This window comes from Bactrocera oleae, chromosome 2 (assembly GCF_042242935.1).
Source record: "Bactrocera oleae isolate idBacOlea1 chromosome 2, idBacOlea1, whole genome shotgun sequence".
Taxonomy (NCBI): domain Eukaryota; kingdom Metazoa; phylum Arthropoda; class Insecta; order Diptera; family Tephritidae; genus Bactrocera; species Bactrocera oleae.
In genome coordinates, this window is record NC_091536.1 from 8,731,973 (window position 1) to 8,759,035 (window position 27,063).

The window sequence follows — 27,063 nt, forward strand, 5'->3', positions numbered from 1 at the left end:
TTGAAAAGTACAATAGTTCTGAACAAAACTTGAATTAGACGCAAATCTACTGGTGACGTTTTGGTTTTTATTTTGAAAGCATTTATTTTAAATTGTACACCATTTACAATGATCTGTCGGTTCTCAAATTGCAACTAAGTGTTGCAGTCTTTGCAGCTTTACTAACAATATGCTATCTCACTTTGTTCTTCACTTTTAATTAAACGTATATATGTTTATAAAGGTGGCACTTATAATACCAGTTTAATGATTTTGTAGTATCACCATTTTAATCGATAAGTACACTCATAAATCTAGTACTTCTAAATGTTTGCATTGACTATAAACGGTAGACACGCCTTAAGATCTTAGGTCAGATATCTCTATGGATGTTAAAAAATGTAAACTTTCCTATGCGGACACGATATTTGTGTACAATATATGGCTATATTTTGGCTACGTTGTATTAGTAATGAATAGCAGTTGGAAGTTTGGAAATATTCTTTAAAATTTTTCTTCATATAAATAAGTACCAACCTAATAAACATACACATATTTTTTATGATTTTTGCTATAAAATTACTATTTTTCAAAGTCACGCCGATGTGCATGCATTTCCGTGCATTCTTTTATTTCTCCTTCTATTTTGTTCTTCGTTCTGCTTTCACGCCTGCGTCGTTGTTGGCTAGAATTTCCCGAACAAACAAATACAAGAAAAAACGATAAATTCAGTTGCACCAAAGCTATATTGTACCTTTGACAGTTGCAACACGACATAAAATAGTATAAAAAGATATTTATCTTGAATTTGACGGGTTAGTGTGTGTGACAGCTATATCTCATAGTGGTCCGATCTAATATTTTTTTTGCAGATATTGTAGAGTTATCTTATACAATAATCTATGCCAAATTTCGTGAAGATATTTTGTTAACAGTTTTCCATACACGTATGTATATGCACTGCCTTGAATAATAATCTTGTATAACATATCTTGTAAAATAGAACCCTTTTCCATTCAAGAATTTGATTTTGCTCGTAAAGATTTTATATCAGCTATATGCTATAGTGATCCAATATCGGTGTTTCCGACAAATGAGCAACTTCTAGGTGAGAAAAGAACGTGTCATAATTTTATATCGATATCTCAAAAACTGAGGGACTAGTCCGGGTATATATCATAATTTGTATGGTATATGTCAGTATATAATGTGAGTATATATTTTATTGGGTCTCCTCTCACATCCTTCTGGGTGTTACAAGCTTCGTGGTAAACTTAAGGGGTTAGGGGTAGTCAAAGGCACGAAAAAGTGAGAATTTTCAGTAATTTTTTTTTGTTATTAAATCATCTTATTTTACAAAATTAGTAGTAAGGCATTATTATACAATGTTTTGACTTGAAGTCACGGAAATTTCAAAAAAAAAGAAAATTTAATTTCCAAAGTTTTAGCTGTCTGTGTTGACTCAGTTCTAAAACAATGTCCTTGCGGTGATAATCATAAGTCCTTGGGGATTCATCTAAAATCAATCGGATAAAAAAATTAGTTTTATAAATAGATCATCCTGGGCCTGATCGAAGCTTTTTTTGTTTTTTCAAAAATTAACAAAATGACGGCCTCAGAAATTTTTTTTCTAGATTTTTGGGAAAAAATTAACAGTTGGTCTTAAAATATCGAGATTTTTGAAAAAAAAAATCCTTCGAACATTCCCGAGTTTATTATGTATTCTAAAACCTGTATAAATTTCATTAAAATCTAATAAGTGGCATGTTGTCACCAGGTTAAAAAACATAGTTTTGAGAAAAACGCATTTTACCTACCTGCTCCGGAGCGCTTTGAAGTGCCCGAGCTCGCTTTGTTATTTGTCGAATAACTCAAAAAAGATATTAAACTTAACGAATATGCAATTTTTTGAAAATACTGACTACCCCTAACCCCTTAATATATCCTCTTAAGAGTATAAAAATATATGTATTTTAATTTTTGACAGTAATTTGTCATTTAAACCATTCAAAATAGTACAACTGGTTTAAAATCTTTAAAACAAGACAAGACGATGCATTGATTACACTACTTTTAGTTGATATCGAACTCAACTCACTGACTTTGCTTTTGCTTTCGTAGCGAGCAAAGAAATGGCGATTTGAAGATGCCTGTTATTTCTGTGCTCAAACAGCTGACTTACCGAGAAAACTTTGTTGCGTGCTTAAAAATTTCCACTGAGTTTTGCTGTGACCAATTGAGTAAATTTTCATACTTTTATACGCACAATTTCCATCAACAACTTTATTTCAATTATTTATTTTTCTGTTTACATGCAATTCGATTGTGTGCAATGTCATTTATGCCTCACCTCTCACTTGTCAATGCTAAAATGAATGTCAATAGAAGAATGTCCGTCAAATTAAAATTGAGTATAACTGCAAATATTTAACAGCAGTCTCTAAGAGTCTCTGAGTTTTGTTGTTTCTATTTTACTCTGCTACAGGCGTAACAGCGTCAGCTTCCCACAGCACAACAACAACAAGGCGAGTGTTAGTTAACAGCAACGTTGTACGTTGTTGACTTTAGTCATTGACACAAATGCATTTTCAATTGATTTTTTATGCCTACATATTGGTAGTAAATGCAAGTGCATGTGCGTTCGTTAAATTTCCACATAAATATTCACATACAATATTTTTGCATTGCCCTCGACCTCTTCCCCGCAACAGCACTGGTGATAATGTCCATTCATTCATCATTATGTTGATTTGCAGTATTTTTTTTTCTGTTTTTTTGCCTAGTGATAACATTTGTTTGCTTTGCATTTATTTATTTGCATGTTTTATTTAATTTATTTGCGCAAATAGCTGCGAAATGTTTTTTTAATTTTTTTTTAATTTTTAGCGTGTTTATTGTATTTACAGATCTTGTTTTGTTTATTATTCACAGTTATTTACGTAACTAATCAGCATTAATCAGCTTGTGTTTGTGTTTCTGCAGACTTGTTTTACGAATATGAAAACGTTATATAGTTGAAAATATACATTTATGATGATTTTTTTTATAATTTTTTTCAAAACTATGAATTATACATTTACTTAAATTTTAATTTACAAACATTTTCTGATTCGTGATTTTTCGAATTTAACAGCGAGAGAGTAAAAACTAGTACATATGGTACAAAAAATCAAAAATTATTTTATTCTTTCACTCTTCTGATAAAAAACTACAGAACTGTAAAAGGAAACGCTCAGAGTGGGAGAGAGACAGCAAAAAGTATGAGAACGTTCCAAGAATGATAGAGACAAGATTGAAAATACAACGTTATGAACAAGATGAACACGTCAATTTTTCAGAGTAATTTTCTGTCAAATGCACTCCAAACAAAACTCGAGAGCTATAGCACAAAAAAATCCATATAAAAACTTGAATTTGGGGCTTTGAGTTTGTATGGCAGCTATAGAGTGGTTCTATTTCAACAATATATTCGGAGTTTGTAACGTTTCGTTGAGCAATAATCTATGCCAAGTTTCATAAAGATATCTTGTCATTAAAAAACAAACGAGAAGAAATGTATTTTCAACAAATGAGTAGATTCTTGGAGAGAAAACGACGTATGCATAATTTCAGGTCAATATCTCAAAACCTAAGAGACTAGTTCGCGTATATACAGATGGACATGATGGCTCGACTGAGCTTGTCACGTTGATCATTTATAGTATAAGTATATACTTAATAAAGCTTTTCATATAAGTGCTTAATTTTGACCAATCCGTTTATATTGTAGCTATATGCTTTATTGGTCCAATATTGGCGGTTTCGACAAATGAGCTACTTCCTACGGAGAAGTAAAATACAGATTCATATCTCTAAGGCTAAGGCCCTAGTTCGCGTATTATTTATATAAATATAGTATATTTTATGGTTTCTCCGAATAGACAAAGGCCAAAAGGTAGCAATGAGTATTGTGATTGAAATTTGCTCTATTGTCAAAAATTTGATTTGCTATTGAAAAATTTAACTTATTCAGTTGAATCCAAAACGAAACCTTATTAATAATTGTTTTCTATTATATATTTATTTAATTTACATGAACATTTGTTTATAGCAATTGTATCTTCAATTCAATACGCTAGAAGATTTGGTCAATTAATATATTTGATTATGCCTATGATTTATGCCAATTGTTTTTTCGAATCGCCACTCTTCGCGGTTTGGTAAATCAAAGACGACTTGTATGATTATGCCAGTTTATGTGATTTATACCAGTTGTTTGTTCGATTCATTACTCTACAAGATTAAGCGGTTCGAAGGTTATCATAATGCATTTTATTTGATTTATTTTTAACTAAAACTGAAGCTTTAAATGCAAATGAGTTAGAAGATAGTGAAAACACAACTGTTTGTCACGACAAACGTATAAATACCTTGATGGAGCTAGCGAAAAGTTTAACAAACTTGAAGTATTTATTTCTTTTACTTTTTAACCAAAACATAGGACGTTATACTAATTGGAAGTTTTTTTGCGAGTAAGTTTTGGAAAACAAGTTTGAATGTGCCATTTAACTTAACTTTGATAGTTTGAAGCTTTCGCATGAATCACCCTGTAGTTTGAGTAATTATCCTATTTCTAAACCTTACGATGCCTTTTATTCTGTAGGATGTCTCTATAAAGTATCTCCAGCGTTCTCTAAAGACAGTAAACTGCTGAAAAAAGTGTCAATAGTAGGTTGATTTCCTCAGCTGCAAGAATAAGGTCTGGGTTTTTCCGAATGGTTACCCAGTTCAAAATTGGTATGTTTGGCGTTGCGATTTTTGAAATAACAGGATCATCGGGTCTGATTGACTTATTTTCCTTTTTCCACCATCGCGTACATTAACAGAATTTCCATCTCAATTTTAATCGTCCATCCATTTACTGTAGGTTTGTATGTACATATGTAAAGCTTATAGGTCAACTCACCGAGTTTTCACGCACACAAATAACAAACAATAAAAAAAAATATATATTATGCCAGAAAACTGAATATTTTATTTACTTATTTTGCAATCTGCGTCAATAGGACGACGGATGTGCTTTTTTGGTGGCAGCGGTGGCAGTGGCAATGGCAACGCCAGTTCAGATGCAGAAGGTAGGATAGCCTGTGCACGCAAACGAATTGGGAGCAGTGGAATGATTTCTTTTTCGTAATTTGTGATTGTTTTTACGAAAATTCCATATTCCTGTGCGCCAAAAAATTAATTTGCATTTCTGTGTATTATTTTTTGTCGTATCTACTCGTTGCCTGCTCAATGCTGATGATGTGGTGCTGATGAGTGCATGTTGGATGGTATGATATGGCAAGGTGCAATTGCGCAGTATATTTGTATGCCTGTTTGGTTATGTGTTAGGTGACTGTAAAGACATAACAGCAGTTCTGGTTGTTGGTGTAAAATATTTTATATAGGTTATACCATATATTGAAACTTTTTCATAAAAAAATATGTATCAGCATGACCTGCTATCAGTTAAAATTAAGGTGTCCTTGTGTGGAATACCTGCTTTTTTAACTGTCGAATACTAGGAAAAATTGTGTTAAAATTTTTTTATTGATAACTTTATTGAAATTGCATATTTCTGTTATTTATATGTAGTTATGTAAAGCATTTAAATTATATGTGTAAATAATTAAATATTTTTTTTTAACATATTTCTAAAAAAATTTCTTTTAATTTTAGGCAAAAATCTGTACAACAATGAACACGTAGCAATAAAAATGGAGCCTATGAAGTCAAAGGCTCCGCAACTACATTTAGAGTATAGGTTTTATAAACTATTAGGATCACATGGTATGTAATCGCTTTCAATTACTTAAAACTAAAAAAAATACAATATTTAACCGTTAACTACTGAACCCTTTTCCTTCAACTAAAAAATCCAACTCTGCATATTACTTCATTTAAGTTGCTGCATAGAAATTAAAAGTGAAAAACATCAAATCTCTAATTTCTAACCTAAAATTGCACTAATTTTTGAAATAGAAATAACCAAATATTTTTGTATATTTTTCAATAAAATTGTCGTAAGGCATTTCTAAAAGCGCCACAAACTTATTTTTGAATCATTTTACGGGTTCTAATATAAAAAAGAAATTAAATTGAAAGCTTTTTAAAACAAAGCTTTTCGAATAACTTAGTGTGAAAGCAAAAACTACGGTAACTTTTGTTGGTATGCCAATAAAAAATAGTGAATGAAAGCTCACCTATAAGATTTTTCCTAAAAAATGTAATGCACTTTATAAAAAAGTCTAAAAAGCTTCCTAACTTTGTATTAATTTCTAATTTACAAAAAAGAAAAGTGAAAGCTCTTTAGTAGAAAGATTTGATAACAATTAGCTTTTGTTGATATGTTAGTTGAAAATATGCGAAAAGCTCACCTATAAGATTTATAATAAAAAATGTTGAGCTTTCTTTGAAAAAGTTTTAAAAGTTTCATAGTTTTATATAAATTTTCCGTTAAAATTTGTCACTTTTATAAAATATAAGTATGTAGCCTTTGTGCATACACACATTTCAAAAAGCTTTTTACACAAAGCTTTTTATTTGCAATTTTTTTCACATATAACATAAAAATTTAAAGCTCAGTTTCACTGTTCTAACTTTGATCAATACACTATCAGAAAACCAAAAAATGGTACGTTTTCTAAAGTTTAGAGCTTACATATATAATGCTCAGTGTGAACTTTTGTAATGAAGTAAAACAAGTTATTTTCATAAGGAGCTCGAGCATTTTAAGTAACATATTTTTTTTAGCTTTTCAAAAATGTAAAGCTTTTAAAAAAGTTGTTAGTCTTTTGAATTATTCTCAGTTATCGATTTGAGATAGTTAAAGTTTTGTAAACAAAATGCAATATTATATAAGCTTCTTTGATTTTCTTATATAAAAAGAGTGCCTAGCTTTCCTGCAGCTTGTACATTGGGGCATAATATAATTTAAAAATAGTAAGCATTCGCAAAGATTTTTAAATAAAAGCTTGATTTATTTGATTTAATACGTTCAGAAAATAAGGGTTTAACAAATTTGATGGTTTGCGAAAGCTTTTTCGAAGCTTTAGTAAATTATTTAGATTGGTGACCTGTTTTTTTGACGAAAAAAGTTACATCAAATTAGTTAGCAATATTACCAGCGATTGGTTGTTTCTATTTCACACGCTTTTTAACTTAGAGAATATCCCACTTTTACCACATTCGCATATAAAATAAAACCTTGTCGTAATTTTGCTTGTTATAAAATTCAAAGGTTTGCACCGTTATTGCCTTCGAAGGTCCTCACATTGTGGGGGAAAAGGCACATTTGCTATGAAAAAATTAAGGCTTCAATATCTATTATAATTAAGTAAGAAAAAAATAGATTTTCTCGAACATATTTCGAAGGTCGGTGCGTAAGAGAAATATTAGAAATTCCCTACGAACTAACCGCACTAGAATGAGCTGCCAAAAAAGCAAATTAAGAAACTTTAGAATAAATATTTTCACAAAAGTCTCATCATACATATCCCAAAAAATTCTTGTAATAAATCTACACACTTAATGACTGTAGCAAATACACATACAAACATATTTTAAAATTGAGAATAATTTGTATAAATTTTTTTTTTTACATTTGTTGTATATTGTATTTAATTGTTGTTGCTGTTGCTGCGCGCGTGCTATTCATCTATTGCTAAAAATACCAAAAAATATATATATTCACAAAATAAATCCATCATCGCACACAAATCCTCCAAAAATTTATTATGACAACCATCCTTTGCTCGTCGTGTGCTAATACGTCCAATTGATGAATTGCATTTGAAACTCCTAAAACACCTGCTGTAATGATGCTGCTCCACCGGATATGCTACAACCGCTTGTTATCATGGATCCTACTTTACTCATCACCTCCACAAACACACCAACAACCATAAAAAAAAAAATCATCAATATTTTGAAAAATGAACTCACCACTGACGTGTGACCCACATTGAATATACAAAATAGATAATTGTCCAGAGGGTATACCGCGTGTGTATTATCTGGGCACATGTGGTGGCCGTTATAATGCCATGGTATTAGAGTTATTGGGACTGTCCTTAGAAGATCTCTTCAATATTTGTTCCCGTAAATTTTCTCTTAAGACTGTACTGATGATATCTAAGCAACTTGTAAGTTTACATTATGTTTTTTTTTTTTGATTTTCTGTATGCTAAATTTCCTTTTTTTTTCTTTTTTATTTCAACTTTCTCTTTTGCTACATTAATATTATGTATTTTATGAAAATTAAATGTTTTATTTATTTTTCTGCCTCATTAAATTTTGTGTTTAAAATAAGTCTTATGTGCGCTATGCTGCTTTTATCGAGATCGGTTAGTATAAGCTAAGTTTACGAGGGATAGAAAAAAAACAGGGAAACGTTATAAGAAGAAAATGTATAAAGCATACGAGGAACAGAAAAAAGTCTATGACAAAAAAACTGAAAAGCGGATACTAATGAAAGCTTATAAAGCTTTGAAGCGTTAAGCTATTTCAGAATGAAGGCTTGAAAAAGCTTCATATGGTTTCTGTATTGTTTTTGTTTTTTTAGAATAAATTCCAACAGCGCAACACAGTTTTAAAGTGCTTTTAGCCTGCAAAGCATACCAATTTCAATCGTCAATAGTACGAGAGGCTATATTTAAACTTTGCATAGCTGTTGAACGTTTTTAAAACTTGCATATGTATAATCAATACTTAAAAACTCTTCTACCCAAATTGCTAGTGTTAAAAACCCTTTTGATGTTATAAGAACACTAAAAAGCTTTCAACACAAGAAAATAAATAAATATATTAATTTTCCTGTGATGTTGATGATCTACAAAGCTTTTCTTTGTGTTAGAATTTGAAAAAGCTTTTAGTGCCGTTTTTTTCTTAAAAAACTTTAAGCGCCTTTTTCTTGATAGTCTAGCACTCAGCATACTTTGTTCTTCTTAAGTTTTACTTTTTTTAGTTACTTATTTACGATCAAAAAAGCCAAAAAGCTTTTAGAGTTTTTTTAATGAGAACATATTTTGTTCGCCTTGAACAATTTCGATTTATGTACGATTAAAAAAGGCAAAAGTGTTTTCCATTATGCCAAAAAACTTTCACTAGGCAATTCAATTTTAAAAGTAAAGTAAATAAAATATTTATGAGCATTGTTTTCTTCATTTAAGAAACTTTTTCTTAAAAGTGGTGAAACTTTTATTAATTTGTCTGGAAAGTTATATGAAAGCTTTAAGCTTAATATCAGTCATCTTAATAAATCTTGTTTGTGCTATTGCTTACAATCCCTGCTTATGGGCGTATTTAATTTTATGCATCTTTGTATAGGTATTCGATTATTATAAAGAACTCAAATTCACTATTTATTAGTATATTAAAAATTAAAATTTTTATAAATATATGTACAAATTTTCATAGTTTTAGTAAAATTTATTTATAATATTTAAGTAAGTGTCTCAACAGCCTTGTTTTTTTTTATTTATGTTTTCAAAACTAATATGGACATTCAGTTTTAACGAGTCAGCATCAATTTCTTTATCTGGAGCGTTTTTGTCATATTTTTTGTAATTTGGTTTTCAAATACTGAAATTGAACATTCGAAGTGTATTGATTTTGTCTTTCTATCACTTTTGTTTTACATCTCTTCTAGATATTTTTGTTCAAATTAGTTTTCGAATTTTGTATCTAATTCTAGTGGATAAATTTTACTCTAATGTATAATCTTTTAACTCGTATTACCTTATCAACGGTCTCGTTTTAATCCTCACATTTTTTCATGACCATCGCTCGTTTTGTATTTACTTCTTTTCATTACAAAAGCATTACTTGAATAATTTTAAGATTTTGAAGAATCTTTCGTACATTACTTCTTGTTTTCCAAGCGCAACTTAACCGTTTTTTTTAAATTAATAAAAAAATATTTTTTTAATTATAATAATTTGGGCAGTATTTCAGTAGTTACAGTTATAAAATGTTTCAATTAACATTTGTTGTTAAAACGTAGTGTTTATCTAAATTAAAAAAAGTGTTAATTAGTTTAAGTATTTTAAATCGAGTTACGCTTAGATTTGAAGTTCTTTGTAGGATAATATTTTTTAGTGTTGAGTTTTCATTTGTTTTAAGGTTAGTTGTATTTTGTAGTTTAATTTTATTGTTATTGCCGTTTGTTCTAGATTCTTATAAATAAAAACAATTAGTTAAAAATGCCGACACGTCAAAACAGCTAAAGTTGATTTTGGTACATTTTTACTTCAGTATTTAAAATAATACTTAATGATCAAAGTAATCTAGATTTGGATAAAAAAAAATTGAACTACTTAAAATTTACTTCATTAAATATCAAATCGACTTTAACTGTTATGTCCCGTTAAATCTTGAGACATGTAAATAAACAAAAATTCGTTAGTTGCTTTTTTATCAGATTTTAATTTTTGCATTTATTGAAGTTATTGAAATTATTGAAATTAAACAAACGCGTGACTAAAATCAACCGCCCTACTAAAAACATATGTATTTACAAAAAAAAAAAATGGTTTGATTCCGCCAACTTCTACTTTGCATTGCATGTTCCTTTCTATCAACCATCGTGTACGCCGTCTGTTCAACTGTTTTCCCCTACACCTTCGTTGACAGCGCTCTATTTACCCTTGAAACAACAACCCAACAGCCAGTGTCGTTTTTTTTTACAACTACTAAGCATTATAAAGTATGTATTATAATGTAAAATTAATTGTAAATATTAAAAATATACACACATATATCAGCTGATTTTCTTTATTGTACAAATTAAAAGTTCTACTATTTATACTCTCTTTTATGACTCATTATACTATGTTTAGTACTAATCGCTAGTCTACTCTGGTAGTTATCTCTGTCAAATTGCTATCAGAGAGAACACAAACTTTTTTCGCTCACTATAGGTTTTGAATTTCCAAAAAACGTATTTACTTAACCATTTTTCAAATTTCAAATGTGTAAAAACAAATATGTGTTAATCAAAAGAGAAGAAAACCCATATACTTGTATTTCGTAGAGAAAAATTTAGGTCAACCGGTTTCTTTAAAGCTTATCAGTTTAAATGTATGGTTATTAGATATTTGACGTTTGCATATTATGTTTATTTGAGCATTTATTTGCAATGGACTTTTGGTCGACGAAAATATGTCATATTTCACATGTCTGGTAAATTTAAGGTTGCCATAGTCAACATGTTATGACCGAAACTGGTGCTTATTTATTGCTTTTGAAGATTAAATTTTATGTGATAGCAATCGACGGAATATTTTTCCATTTTTTTTTTTAATTAAAAATAAGAAAGAATTCTTATAGGTTCATCAAATGTAAAAAATGCGTGTTTTGGTTAAACCCATAAACTAGATATTGGACGAAGGAAAAACAAAAAAAGTGACAATTGTATATTTAGCCGACATGCTTACAAAAATATGCAAATTTTGGTGAAAATTTGTGGACGTTTTTGTGTAAATAGTTGCAATTGAACAAAAGAACAATTTTGAAGCCGTGAAGCCCTTAACTCATTTTAGAAAATGTGGTCTGTAATTTTTGTTTGATGACTCTGTTCTAAAGTTTGTCACTGATTTGATCTTTCATTAAAATTGTCTTTCTTAACCTCACCCTTTCGTATTAAATAATTTGTATCACATAATAGATATTTACTTTGGCAGTGATTTGAGCTTTTGTTATCTTACAAATTTTTTTACATGTTCGTATTTTTTATAAGCTCGCTTAAATAATCGGTGATCGTCATATAGCTATTTAAGTTTTTTTTTTATAGATATGCCAATACAAAATAGAATAATTTTTGCGTTTATCGAACATGTGCGAATTTTGTACCGGGAACTACTGCGATTCTGATTGTTCGTCATGTGACATGATTTTCCGTTTGTTTTGGGTTTTTTTTTTAAAGCTAATTAAAAGAGCTACTCACATGAGTATTACTTGTTGTAAAGAAATATTCGCCAACAAGTATGCTGCATAAAAATGTAAAGTCGTAGCATTGAAACAATTTAGGGTTGCATTGCTAGTAATTTTTACTGGTTTGAATACTTTAGTACTTTTAGTAGACGTCATGTCACTCTGTGCAGCATGAATATTTGTAAATAAATAAAATAAATATAATATTTAGCCGTAGTGTTCGTCTTTCTTACCATACAAGTAAATTAGTTAAGTATTTATATTTTAATATGTAAGTATAAAAGTGCAAGCGTTTAAGGAAGCAGACTGTTTTCGAAAAATGCTTCGAGAATTTCTATTTTTTTTTGTGCGTGCGTATAAGTGCTAACTTCATGTTGCATTTGTGATAAACGAAATATTAATGAAACATGTAGATTTTTGTTTTACTTTAATTAAAGCTTAGCACAAGTGCAACAAATGGAAAAAAACCAATTCAAAAACAATTGCTAAAAAAACGACAATTTGGGATTTATTTTTTTATTTGCTTATTTCTTGTATGTTTTTTTCACATTTGTTTTTTTTTTTTTTAAATATTTTTTTTTATGTTTATTGTGAGTACCATCAAATCCTTATGTACTAACACTACAGCTTTTGGACGCCTAACCTTTATATACATATGTACATATATATTTTCTATGATAACTACGTTTTTGCTATAAATATTAGTATAAACAGTTTATTTCCAACAAAATGGTTTTTTTTGTTTTAAACAAATAAACGCGCTGCGAAGCCGTCATAGCAAGTGCTGCCACTACGTTCGAATTTAAATTAAATCAACAAGTCGAAAATTGTTAAGTTTGCAGCCAACACCAAAAGCTATTAAATAAATCTTCAAAATTTGCTAAAAATTAGTTGATATTCGAAAATAATATTTTTCAAATATTTTTTTTTTTTCGTTGGTATAATTTTTCGAAACCAGAATTTTCACATCTTTTTTGAATTATGATTTTGTATTAATATAAGAGCAATCCCACATCAACAATACATACTTTTTGTGTTGCCAATTTTGAAACAAAAAATATATATTTTTCTACAATTTGTTGTATTTTTTTTTTGTACAATAAAAAAGTTTAAAGTGTGCTATTCTTGAATTGTTATAATTATAGCAGAGGGTGTACCCGAAGTATATTACTTCGGGCCATGCGGCAAGTACAATGCACTTGTTATGGAATTGCTTGGTCCATCACTTGAAGATTTATTTGATATATGCGGCAGACGATTCACTTTGAAGACAGTACTACTGATAGCTATACAATTAGTAAGTACACAACTACAATTTAATAAACAAAAAAGAAAAACCAAAATCAACTAAATACCAATGAACAGAACAAAAGCAAGCGAAAATCAGCATAACCAAAACCCATTTAGAACGCTAAAACTAAAAAAAAAATAGGCAAACTAGAGATTTACAAAATCGCATTACATTCAAAATAGTTTTAATGACTTAGTTTATAAATGGTTTTTAATGGTTTTTCTGCGCTAATAAAACACTATAATTACTAAATATTTCGTTTTGTAATGTAAATCGAACGTCTCAATTACCCACTACCACCATTACTAGCACCAATACTCTGCTACCAACAACACAAAATTCACTCTTTTTCGTATGTCTTTGCTAATTGTTTTACGCTTTGCTTATTTTAACACTAAAGTTCATCACTTATTTATGTATTTATGCTACAATTACTAATCAAAATCATAGAAAATCAAATTAAAGTAAAAAGTCATGCGTAAAATACCGAATTAATAGCACACTTTTAGGTGTAGAACCCCTTCCCCAGCTCTTGTCAGTGCTTTTTTGTGCGTTTGTATGTGTTGAAAGTGCGTTTTCGTGTGCATGGGATCGTGTAAACGGTTCTTAGCTTTGCTAAAGGGTGGCGGTTTAACCCTCTGCTAGCTAGATCGGTTGTGGTCTGCGCTATGGCTGGCAAAAATGTCGACCTAGAATTATTTTCATATATAATTTAATTTTTTTTTTTGGTTTTGCAAAGTGACTATTTTCGAAAAGTTGGCAATACAAATTTAAAAACTATGATTTAGTTAAAAGTTATTTGTGGAAAAAACGCTAGTTAAATAATGCACTTGGAGTAGCGTAATTTTATGTCTCTAGATATTAGCATATTTTTGCATGCTTAATTAGCTAATTAATAAATGAAAAATATATTTGAAACTTACATAATTGTTTTTGAGTTAAAAAACTTGGCTGTTAAGATGCGTGTTTCACTTTTCTCTAAATGTTTTTGTTTTTGACTATTGTGCCCCAAATCCCTCTAGTTCCGTTTTCGCGTGCACAAATATTAGCAACACAATTATTTACCGTTTTGAAAATTTTAATTTTAATTGTTCAAGCTCGTTAAAATATTTAATTTTTGCCCATCTTGCATTAAGTAATTAAAAAGCAAAAATATCAACATAAAATTTGTCACTAAATTTTTCTTAAAAACATAATATAATTTTTTGTTTTTAGAAATATTTTTTATTTCTATTTTTTTTTCAAATTTTTTTTTTTTTAATTATTTAAAAAAAATTTTTTTTTTTTTTAATTACACCATTTATATTATTTTCTACATTAGCATTGCATAAGCGCTAGTTGAGACACTAAAAAAGAAATTAGTATAGTTTCTTAACATTTTATTATAAATTTATTTATCAACGCAGACTATAATTTAATTTTTAATAATTTTAAATATTTTTTTATTTACTTATTCGTACGCTCTCATATATTTTTATGCATTTTATTTTTTTTGTAACGATTTATAGCATACATAGCGTACATTTACTTCATTTTATTTATTTACTTAAAAGTAAGCATGCCTTTTTGTTAAAAAAAATACCCGGAAATGTTTTTAATATGCCACTAATACACTATTCTCTTCTATCATTCAATCAACTCAATTACAACGTAACTGTTCAGCTCCACCGAATCGAATATGTTCATAGTCGGCACTTAATATATAGGGATGTGAAACCGGAGAATTTTCTCATAGGCAGAACATCAACGAGACGGGAAAAAATTATACACATAATTGGTGAGTATGAAATGTATTTGCATATATGCGAAAGAGTATTATTGAAAAACGTGTAGCATAGTTTTAAGGTTCTAAGTGTTTATGAAATGCTGCAAACCCTAAATATCAGTAAATCAGTATTACCGCTTTCAGAAATAGCTAATGTGACAATATACTTTTGGAGCAGAAAAGTTTTGAGATGTTTATGATTAGTTTACAATTTTTGATACGAAAATATTTTGTAAATGTTTTAGACCTTTAATGAAATTTATTTATAGAAAAAGAACAAATATTGAAAATATTTGCATGCTTTTAAGGTTAGGTAAAAATTAAACACGTGAAAGTCTAATAGTTGTAATTGTTTTTATTTTTGAACTAAATATAGTGTTTGGAACTAACTAGAATTTAGATTTTTAAAGCCTAATTTTTCAGAGATAAATATGTTTTCTAAGTTTTTTGGACTCTCATCAATTTTTATTATATGGTAAAAAAAAAAAAAAAAAAAAAAAAGGTTCAAACTATTTGTTGGCCATAATAAAGAAAAAAATTATTAATGCGTCTAAAGACAGGCAACTATTTTAATATTTAGTTTATGCAATTCTTAACTTAAATGCACGTATGTATGTTGTAACCCTCGTAACGTAAATCGGTCAATAGTTCGTGAAAGCATGCGTTGAACGCCTATAGGTATGCAACATTTTAAAATTAAACTTTAATGTGTATAAAGTGCTTTTATGTGTAATGAAGTGTAACTGTATATGGACCTCTAGGCAGAAATTTTATAGTAATTTTGTAAGTTTTGGCTTTCTAACATATTTAGTTACTAAATAATTGCGATTTTGGAAACTATATACATACATACATATGTAGATATGTACATAAAAATACAGCAAATTTTAAAAGGCATACATACGTAGATCCGAGATATTCAGAAAATTCCGTTGTGAAAAGGTATTTTCTCTTTAATCTTTAATATACCGTTAAGGAATTTTCTCTTTAAGCGTAAATTTACGCTGCGAGTTAATTTTAGCTTTATTGCTTTCATATATCATATACATATACACCATAATATTTTCAATTTATTAAAATATATTTTCAATTTTATAAAATATTTCTTTCCACAGATTTCGGTTTGGCCAAAGAATACATTGATTTAGATACAAATAGGCATATACCATATCGGGAGCATAAATCTCTCACCGGCACCGCACGTTATATGTCAATAAATACACATATGGGCAGAGAGCAATCAAGACGCGATGATTTAGAAGCATTAGGACACATGTTTATGTATTTCTTAAGAGGTTCACTGCCGTGGCAAGGCCTTAAGGCTGATACACTTAAAGAACGATATCAAAAAATTGGTGATACAAAACGTGCAACACCCATTGAGGTGAACAAATTTCATACAAAAAAATGCATTAAATGAATTTTAAATAAAAAAAAAAATTACAGGTGCTTTGCGATGGACATCCCGAAGAATTTGCAACATATTTACGTTATGTGCGGCGATTAGATTTTTTTGAAACGCCCGATTATGAGTTTCTGCGAAGACTGTTTCAAGACTTATTCGATCGTAAAGGCTATGTGGATGATGGAGAATTTGACTGGACAGGGAAGACAATGGTATATACAATTTTTTCTTATACAATTTACAATTGATATATGAATAACATACATATACATTAAGGGTGTCCATTATTTCCCAAGTTGTTTATTATTATTATTGTTTTTTTTTTTTCAAACGTCCCCTTAAGTTTCCAACAAGTTCTTTATTTTCAAATCAAATCGTACCTAATTCTTTTTATTTTTCCCAAACATTTTAGTTGCGATTTTTTGATCTTTTGCAGATTTTATGATTTTATCTCAAAGTACATAAATCTAAAACTTTAAAATAATGAGAAATATGCTTCGCTCTACGTAAAATATTTTGATAATTTTTTCATAAAAAAATTCCTTTAAAAGTTATACTCAGTTAAAGTTATGCTTCAAATGTACTGTATTCATACATGTACACCATGTCGTATGAGCAACACAGAATGTAGAAATCACTTGCATGCATGCTCCGTACATTTGATGTAATGAACTTGTAAGTATAACTTCTAAAGGAAATTTTTTATGAAATCAATAAGTCAATCTAATAATTTTGTATTAGAATTTAACTTTTTCAAAGTGGCAGATTTACTTGCTTAAAGCAAAATATCAAAATATCCCATAGTAATATATATATGCTACATGGGAAAAGAAATATGATTTAAACACGGTTTAAATTGAAAATAAAGAGCTTGTTTACATTGGATATTTTTTTTAGTGGATAACTGAAAACTCACGAAACGTTTGAGAATTTTTTTTTTTTTGGAAATAACGGATACCCTAATATACTTACATACATGCAATTGTATTAGTTAAGCGCATTTCGGTGCTCAGAGTCATATATATGTATGTATATGTTTATTGAATATGGGGGGTATACATAATAAGATATTTCTCATAATGAAAATGAAACACACAAACAACTATATATGCACATGAGCAACAAAACTAAACTTTTGCGCATGCGTGAAAAACTTATAGAAAGTTTTTTGTTTTACCATTTGATATATTTTTTTAATATTCTATATTTTTTTACTTTTTAATTTTCTTGTATGATTTTGGGTAGTTTAATTTTTATCAATTTGTTTTTGCACACAAATGCACATTTTACTACAATTTCGTTTAACTTTGCACTGACTAATGGCATTTTCTATTTTTCAAAACTCATTCACAATCAAATCCCTTTGAAATATATCACAAATCAAAAAAAAAACAAAACATTCTTACAAAACTTTTCGGAAAAGGGTTCAAGTACAAAAAAGTTGATCGATAAATTTTAACGCAGTCTTTACTAAAAAATTCTTTTTAAATATAAAGCGCAAAGCAAGTAAAGAATCGAACTGAAACTGTTGCAACAACACGCTGCAATCAATTGCCATACAAAATTGTCGTAAAGAAATCAAGCAATTGAAATATAACGGATGCAATCCAATTGAATATCCAACCGTTAACGAAACCCGTACAATTTGTGTCAATTGAAAATGAAACTACCGCTACTACAACAACTAATAGTACTTCCTTCCTGCTGGCCTATTCATGAAAATGTATGAATGTATTTGTGAGCTGTTTGTAAGCACTACCACCGTTGCATAGAATTGTCCATTGTCGCGGCAACAAATCAATGAAAAAATAAAATTAAAAAATAAAATAATCAAAAGAGCGCTAAAACAAAAAACTGTAATTTAATGAGCAAAAACCACAAAAAAATATTTATAAAGAAAGCATTCAAGCCTCAAGCAAGCATATTTCGTTCGCTCAGTGAAACAACAACAAGTGCTGAAGAACGCGGCCCCTCTCTATTTCCATTTCCAAACTAGTCATTGAAACATAAAACTCAAATTTATTCCATAGCAAACTTAATATAATAATTACTTTCATACAACAATTTAAATATCTATTTGTATAGAATTATTCACTTTACATTATTAAATTTTTAATTTACCGTAAAAAAGAACTAAAAATATATAACTTAAATTAAATACAGCAATAGACTTATTAAAAAGATAAACGCTAAAAACATAAAACCTAGAGCTACGAAAAATATCTTCAAAGCGGTTATTTGAAGTTCAACATTTTTATTTTTTCCCATTAATGAAAAAATAAAAATGCATATATTTTGAATTAAAACAAGAAAAGTGCGCTAAATTTGTTTAGTCAGTGGTTGGGACGGGCACCAGCCACATTTAGGCGAAAGCCCATTACTTGAAACCTACTCGACCGATTTCAACCAAATTCGTCAAGTAGTATTATCTTGACATTTCTATTATTCTGTGAAAATGGGCGACTTCGGATAACAATTTCGACTTCTTTCCATATAACACAATTCTACCATAAACTCCATCTGATTATTTTACTTTCCAGTATACAAATCAAGAACCAATGTATCTAGATAAAACTTTGCGCGAATAGTGCTCTTGAAATGTGTGACGTTACTACATAAAATTGAGCAAATCGGACAAAAACTGTTCAAGCTCCCGGATACCGCATATTTACGCCCTTTTCTTTTTCCTTTTGCGAACTTTTTATTGAAAATATTGGTCAATCTGTGTGATATATTATAGAAATTTGGAGAGAATCCTTTTCTAATAATAGTATGTCGGTATGTCTTTTGACATATGGTTTGAAGCGGATCAAAAATTATTTAGCCCCATATACCTAATAGAAAAGAAAATAGAGTTATCATAATAAAATTAAGAGAGCGTGTATTTTTTAATAACGCCACATCTTTGTGCCTAAAATAGATGAAGTCGGGTGAAAACTTGCCCTAGCCCCCATTAAACAAATATAAGGATTTTCAAACATCTGGTTGACTTTACTCCTTATATATTGGTGATGGTATGTGAGGTACCTTAATGAATTTGAGAGAGCGTCCTTTTCTGTTTATAATATGTAGTAATGGCAAAAATATATAAAATTGGGTCAATACTACCCCTATCTTCCATATACCTAATATAAAATTTTCGAACTTGCGGTTGGCTTTAAACCGTAGATCTTAAAAAAGCTCTTAAAAATATAATATTTTTTTTAAATATTTGCAAACATTTTTTTCTTTTTAATTTTCAAAAATTTATTAATTTGGTTTTTTTATAATAGCTTAAAACCGGTTACTAAAATAAACATGCATATTTTAATTTTTGTTTTTGTAAATATAACGGATGCAATCCAATTGGATTTCTAACCAATATGAAAATCCGTATCTTGGTATTTGCATAAAATTTTAAAAATTATTATATTTTTAATTTATATGATATTTGCAATAATTTGGTTTTTGTGCCATAAAATACACAAAATTATAAATTTAAAGTGAAAATGAAAGAAAGTGTTTTGAATATTATTTTTTTAATATATTTACTACACTAGCGACTGTGCAATCGTTTACCTTAAACTAATTTTGAGTTTTTGCATGATCACCACAATATTTTGTAATTTAAATTTTTATTACAACTACAAAATCACTAAACCCAAAGACCAAGGAACAACTTGAACAAATGAAGGTTATCAAGAATGCGCCACCTTCACATTTAGCCAAAAATAAATCAGACAAGGTATTATATTTGTTATTATGTTCTTTATGTTTTTTCTATAAAATTTTTTGGCAATTCTTTGTTTATCGCTAAACGCATTTGAGACATCGTAATTAATCATACCTAAATAGTTAAAGCAAATATACGAAGAAACTAAAGAACATCTTTTAATCACGAACGCGCAAACTAGATAGACACTTTAAAACGCTACGAACTTTTTTAGAATATGTGTATATGTGTAAATGTAAACATTTTAATTGTTTTTTCTTTTTCTTAATTAATTTAAGCATATAATATTTTAGTACGCTTCTGTATATCGTAGGATGACCGGAAATAAAGTTAAATAAATTATTTTAATAGAAATAATGTTTAATAAATTTCGATAAATCTTACTTAGGTATATATATATATATCTCAAAAACAGAGACATTAAATAAAAAGCAGAGATTTTAGATAAAACATTGCAGTTATATAAGTATGTAGTATGTATATGAACATATTTTTTATAAATCGCTAATCTTAAATATATTTTTGACAACAGTTAATTTAAGTTGAAAATAATTTCTTAATTTATATTATTTTATAATAAAAAATATTTAACAAATTTAAAAAAAAATCATGGATTTAATAAAAATTCAAATTAAAAAAACAGAAAAAAATATTTTTGGTTCAGTAAAATTGTCAAAATAATATTAAATATAATTTTGAAAACGAAATCCCAAATAAGCTTGTTAAAAATATCAAATTTGCCAAATAACATTAAAAGTATTTAAATAAAAATTTTAATAAAATAAGAAATTAAAATTATAATATTTTTATTTAAATTCTTAATAATTTTTTTAATATTTTTATTGTTTTTTACATATTTATACATATTCATATATATGTATACAAATTTCAATATAATATTAAATAAAAATTGTCGAAAAAATTTATAAAAAAGGATAGTTATTTAAAGTCATGTTACCGTGATCACAAAATCTTAAATTAGTTTGTTAAAAAATACCAAATTTGCTAATAACATTAAAATTATTTAAGCACAATTTAAATATAAAAACGAAAATATATATAAATAAATTTTAATAAACATAAAAGGAATAAAAAAATTTTAATATTTTTTTGTTTATATTATTTTTTATATTTTTTTTATGTTTTAACAGCTTTTTTATATATTTATATTTATATATATATAAATACCAATATAATATTGAATTGAAATTATAAAAAAAAATTTTAAAAAATATTTTTTTAAAATTATGTTACCTTGAAAACAAAATCTTATATTAGCTTGTTAAAAAGTACCAAACTTGCTAAATAACATTAAAATTATTTAAACAAAAATTTTAATACAATCACGGATTAAAACTTAAAAAAAATTAACCATTTTATCTTACTTTATATTTATTTATTGTTTTTTAATTTTTACATAAATTATATATAGTTTTTTTTATTTATATTACATAGTATATGAATAAATTTCGATGCAATACTGAATAATAATGAAATTCATATTTATATTTTTTATTAATAAAATTTATTCAATAAAATTTAAAAAAATAAATGTTAATAATAATTTGTTAAAAATCATATTACTTTTTATTTTATTATAATTTAAAAAATTTTTTTTAATTTTTTTATATATTTTTTTTTGTATTTTTTCAAATTATTTTTATTTTTTTATATCGTTTTTTTTTTTATTTTATTGTTATATTTTTTTTGGTTCTATTTTATTATTTTTTTTTTATAAACATTTGGGTTTTTCATTTTCTTGTTTGTTTTGTTTTTTAATGAAATTTTTTGTTTATATTTTTTTAATTTATTTTTATTTTGGTTTATTTTTTATATTTCTTTTTATGTATTTTAAATTTTTCTTTGTGACTTTAATTAAGATTATATAGTTATTTTATAAATTGTTTTATTTAACGAATTGTAGTAAAATATTATAGATTAAAAAATATGTATATATCTAATTTTGAATAATAATTTGATTAATTCGCAACAAAAAGCTTCCAAAAAGCTATAATGTCTGAAATAGTTATTCCTATAGTTTTGGGGCCGTGAACCATCCTTTCGAGCTATTTATATGATAACTACTACCACTTTAACTCTTGCATTTGTATTTAGTAGGTATCGCTAAATTTTTATATAATCTATTTTTCGTGCATAAATATGTATTTGCTTATGAATCTGATTTACATGTATGAATACTTGTGTGCTATCTATATATGTATGTATATAGATGTATTGTATATTGTAGTATTTGTTCAAAATTGCAATTTCCAAATTGAAACTAACTAATATTTGTTTTTTGCATTTTTTATTCCAAACAAATCATAAAACCAAAAATAATTCGTGTGTTATGCTGCAAACTCATCGAAATACCATCACCAACTACTAACCCAACAACACCAATGCAACAAAATTCAAATTAAAAAAATCCAAAAAAATGCAAAAACTTCGTGTGTTGTGTATATGTTGTTTGCTACAAAAAACACCAACATCACCAACAACAACAATCAACTAAAATGCAACTACTACAACTATTGAATAATTGCACCTGTACCTTTGAAAATTGGCCTCAATCTAACAAATGCAACGTACAAAAAAAAAATTAAATGAATGTGAAAAAAAATATTGCATTTACTGCCTGCAAAATTGAAAAACTGTCTCTCTATCTGTGTGTATGTCGCATTTTAACGAAATGTATTTAGTCAACGCCCGTCGGATCTCTGCAAACCGGCCATGAAGTCATCATTTCACCAAATAAAGATCGTCATAATGTAACGGCTAAGGTAAGCGTAATTGTTTTTGTAGTTTTATACACAAATTTCTACACTTATAATTAACTCGTAATTATGTAATTTGCTTAACTAAAATTAAAAATGGAAAATAAAATAGAAAATAGTAGTTATATATAATATATCATAATTTATGTATACATCGTGCGTTCACTCTCATATCGTATACTAAACCCATACAATTCTCTAATACTCAAACTTATACTCTTAAACTTATTATACATATATTTACGGTAATTTTGTTTTAGCGTATATTTTTATACAAACTACTTTTTCATTTATGGATATATATATATATATTTTTTTTTAAGAAAAAAAGTTTGACTTCAAATATTTTTTATATATTATTTGTTCGCACTGTACACTGGGCGACCGTCGAATTGCGCTCTTTTGATACAAACTCTCCTCTCTCCGCTTTACTGAAACAAAACAAACGAACAAAATAAAATAAATTGAAAACTTCTACTAACTACCTGCGTCGCTTTCACTTTTACCATCCGCTTGGATGTTTGTTGAACTTTAGGATATTTCATATTTTGATTATGACGAAGACGAGGATGATGGTGATGAGGAATATTTGATACTCGAGGTTAGAACTGTATGGTAGTTTGGCTAGTATATAGCACAGAAATGGTGAACTGAAGCTAGCGCCTGCCACACCTTTTTATGTGAGGGATGTTTATCGAAAGATATTGTTTATTATTATGTTGGAAATTTTTTCTTAGTATCACGCTAAAATATGAAAATTATAGTAATTGCTACTTGCTGCTTATTAAATTTTTAAAGTATGTTGACCTAGTTTCTAATTGCATCTAAATATAGTAGTTAAAGCGTAAGGTTTTTGATATTCAAAAATAACCATTATATATATAAATATATAACCGCTAGTGCCTTTTTTATTTTTATTTTCTGTAATATAATAATTGTTATAAAACAATTTAATGTCATGATAAACTTACTAATGCATCCTTGAGTAACCTCTAATTCCAACTAATAAAGGTCGTTGGTTGGAAAACTGGTTTTTGCAAAAATATTTATACACAAAAATAGTTATGTGCGCCTAAAAGTATGTGAGAAAAAAATGTAAATTTGCTGGGACGTCATTTATTGGCTTATAATTGAGCGTTTTTTAAAGCTAGTGTGTGTGAACGCATTTCTCCAAACTATTAACCAGTCTTAAACCCATTTTGGCGGCAGAAATTTAATGCTATAGAAAGTACTGTAAGCATGAATTACATACGGCAAAGCATATAAATTGTATATTGCATAGTTTTCGGCTATTTTATAAAGTCCCTTGAAATTTTGAGATTTTTAAATTAGTTGGAAAATATACGCTTAAACGGACGGTTGCAATAAAAAAAGTTTTAAAAAATAAATTCGATAAAGCTGAATTAAATAATAAATAAATAAACTATTCGAGTTATACGAAATTTTTTAAGAAAAAATTTCTAAAAATAAAATTCAAAAAAGTTATCAAAAAATAAAATGATTAAATAAATAAAAATTCAATTTAGTGTATAAATTCCCCAAAAAAAATGTGTACAAAATTTCCAAAAAATAAAAAAGTAAATTTAGAATGTAATTTATTAATAATTTCTTGAGTAAATTCATTTAAACTCGCTAATAAAATACGAATTTTACTAAGATTTTAAATTTTTGTTCATATTGTTGCGGTATGGTTTGAAGATATCTAAAAATATTTCTTTTGTGAGTAAAACTGCTTCAGAAATTATACAGTAATATGCAATTAAGTATTAAAATCGAATATATATTGAACATATACATATATAATTACTTACTTTTTTTTAAGCTTTCTATTTCGACTTAAATTTTTTCGAAAACTTATTGTATTATGACTATTTACTTCATTTAAATTTTTAACCATACAATAATTTTATATAGTGTATATGGGCGAAAATTTTTTGAAATAAATAAATAAAAGAAAGAATACTTAAAAAAAAACAATTACATTACAATTACATTAACTTAGTCCTGAGATAATAATATGTTGTTGTTGTAATTAATGAAATATTTCAGAACAGGTTTGTGGGAATTACTGCCAAGTTGAGAGTCCGGTTCTAAATAACCGAAATCTCACAAAAAACAAAATCATTTAGCTCTACAACTGGCAGAAATGTGGTTCCACACCGGGCAATTGTCCAAATTCTGCGTTTTACGACTAGTACTAAAACGAATATCAATAATAAAAATAAAGGAATTTAAAATTTGTAATTTGTTACATAAAACACTATAAATTTAATAAATTAAAAAAAAAAATTAATAATAAAAAAATAAATAATAAAAAAAAACATTAAAAAAAAATAAATAAATTTAAAAAAAATATAAAAAATTAAAAAATAAATTTAAAAGAATTATTAAAATAATAAAAATACAAAAATAAATTTAACTTAACAAAAAATTATTAAAATAATATAAATACAAAAATAAATATAACTTAACAAAAAATTAATTAAAAACTCATATAAGTAAACAAAATTTTATAGCATACACACATATGAATGTGCTATATATTTTTGAGAGAAGCTTTGAAAGCTTTTTTGATGTATGCCAAACAATATGCATCATTCCTTCTATGGATTTCCACTGGTGTTCGCCTTAATCGTTTTATGTGACTATCTCAAGCGTAAAACTGTATTTATCTGTGTATATGCTGACACAGACCATATACATATGTTACAACTGTAAAGAAATCTCTCGTGTCAAATGTCACAGCTTGAAATTGAAATTGTCGACATATACAACAACATAATGGATTTTGCCTTACGGACTATTCGATTAATGGCATTTGCTGCACAATTGTATCTTTTGTCAGTAGCTAGGTCAATTCCTCACTTAACCAAACGCATACACACAAACAATATTTTCAATATTTTCGATTGCACACAAAACTGACAGAACGACGGTTGACGGGCTATACTGTTACACACACAAACTCAGCTCACTTGCCAATTTCGTTGCCGTTTAAGTTACCGTTACACTCCAATTTGTTATCGTTTAGCAGCTGAAAACTCTTCTACAAGTTTCCTGTCGTCGTTGCAACAAATTTCTATGTTCATTTTCAATTCTCGCGCTATATTTCAACATTTCCGTTGTGCCGTTATTTCCTCTCCATTTGCCATTCAATTTCTAGCCACTTCCTTTACTTGGCAATGTCATTTCACACACACACACGTTTCGTAGTTGTAGTAGTAGTTCAATAGTTCTTACACATACATACATATAAATAGATGCATTTGTACATACATACAACACATATACACATGCACATTGTTGTAAATATTCACCTGTAGATATGATTTCCTCTCAGCGAAAAGTAGACAAAATTTCGTATTCGCTAATTTGAAGTGTATAAATTTGCGTTTAAGCTTTAGAAATTGCAAAAATTAAAAAAATTTTTTAATATTTTAAAATAACTGAAACTAAACCGAATTTGTATATTTTTTGTTTTTGTAACCAATTTCGCTACTAAAAAAAAACGCAAACTAAAAACAAAAATCGAAACTAAATCTTACATAATTGCAACATATTTTGCCGCACGATCACGATCAACCAAAATCAATCGACCAACAACAACTAAACCAATACCAATTGAAATAATCATCAACCACAACAACAACAAAAATACCTACCCATCATCGTTTGCTATTACTATTAAATTACTGCATCACCAACGCCATATAACTGAAAAATTATGAATGTTTGCACTACCCGTTATCCGCCGACACGTGTCAATTATGCCACCAACAACAAAAACAACTGCAACATACCAATCCAACGAACGCTTGTGCGACAACGTCAACGTCAACGCCTCCGTATCCGCCACTGCAACTGCATCGTAACTGTGTATGTGTGTGTGCTGCATGTGACCGTTACGCGAAATGGCACACGGCTAATTGACCCATATTTTGTGGCGCATACAAACTTGTGTCCACGCTGCGCTTGTTTTTGTTGCCGCTGCTATGTGGTGTCTGGTGTTGCTATTGTTGTGGCTGCGCTTTATGAATTAAAAATAAAAAAAATTTAAATCAAAAAAATGTCAACCTTATAGACAAATGCCAAAGGAGGCGTTGCTGCGTGGCCGGATGTGCCAAAACCAGGCGCCACACTCGGCAATCTAACACCGGCCGATCGGCATGGTTCCGTGCAGGT

The 27,063-nt window shown here is 28.0% G+C and overlaps 1 protein-coding gene across 35 annotated transcripts in view; it reads left to right on the forward strand.

Moving 5' to 3' along the window:
- Positions 1-27,063, forward strand: part of gish (casein kinase I gish) — a 108,398-nt gene that overhangs the window by 68,069 nt on the left and 13,266 nt on the right. For 9 of the 35 annotated variants that reach the window (XM_070108284.1, XM_036373130.2, XM_036373131.2 and 6 more), the window contains 10 exons: positions 5,025-5,093; positions 5,680-5,790; positions 7,981-8,144; positions 14,885-14,999; positions 16,103-16,371; positions 16,434-16,604; positions 20,039-20,116; positions 22,807-22,887; positions 23,417-23,482; positions 26,963-27,061. In XM_070108284.1, the coding sequence (XP_069964385.1) occupies positions 5,025-5,093; positions 5,680-5,790; positions 7,981-8,144; positions 14,885-14,999; positions 16,103-16,371; positions 16,434-16,604; positions 20,039-20,116; positions 22,807-22,887; positions 23,417-23,482; positions 26,963-27,061 (1,223 nt within the window). Of the gene's footprint in view, positions 1-5,024; positions 5,094-5,679; positions 5,791-7,980; positions 8,145-13,076; positions 13,229-14,884; positions 15,000-16,102; positions 16,372-16,433; positions 16,605-20,038; positions 20,117-22,806; positions 22,888-23,416; positions 23,483-26,962; positions 27,062-27,063 lie in introns of all 35 variants that reach the window. The other 26 variants (XM_036373156.2, XM_036373161.2, XM_070108296.1 and 23 more) reach the window with 20 other exon arrangements.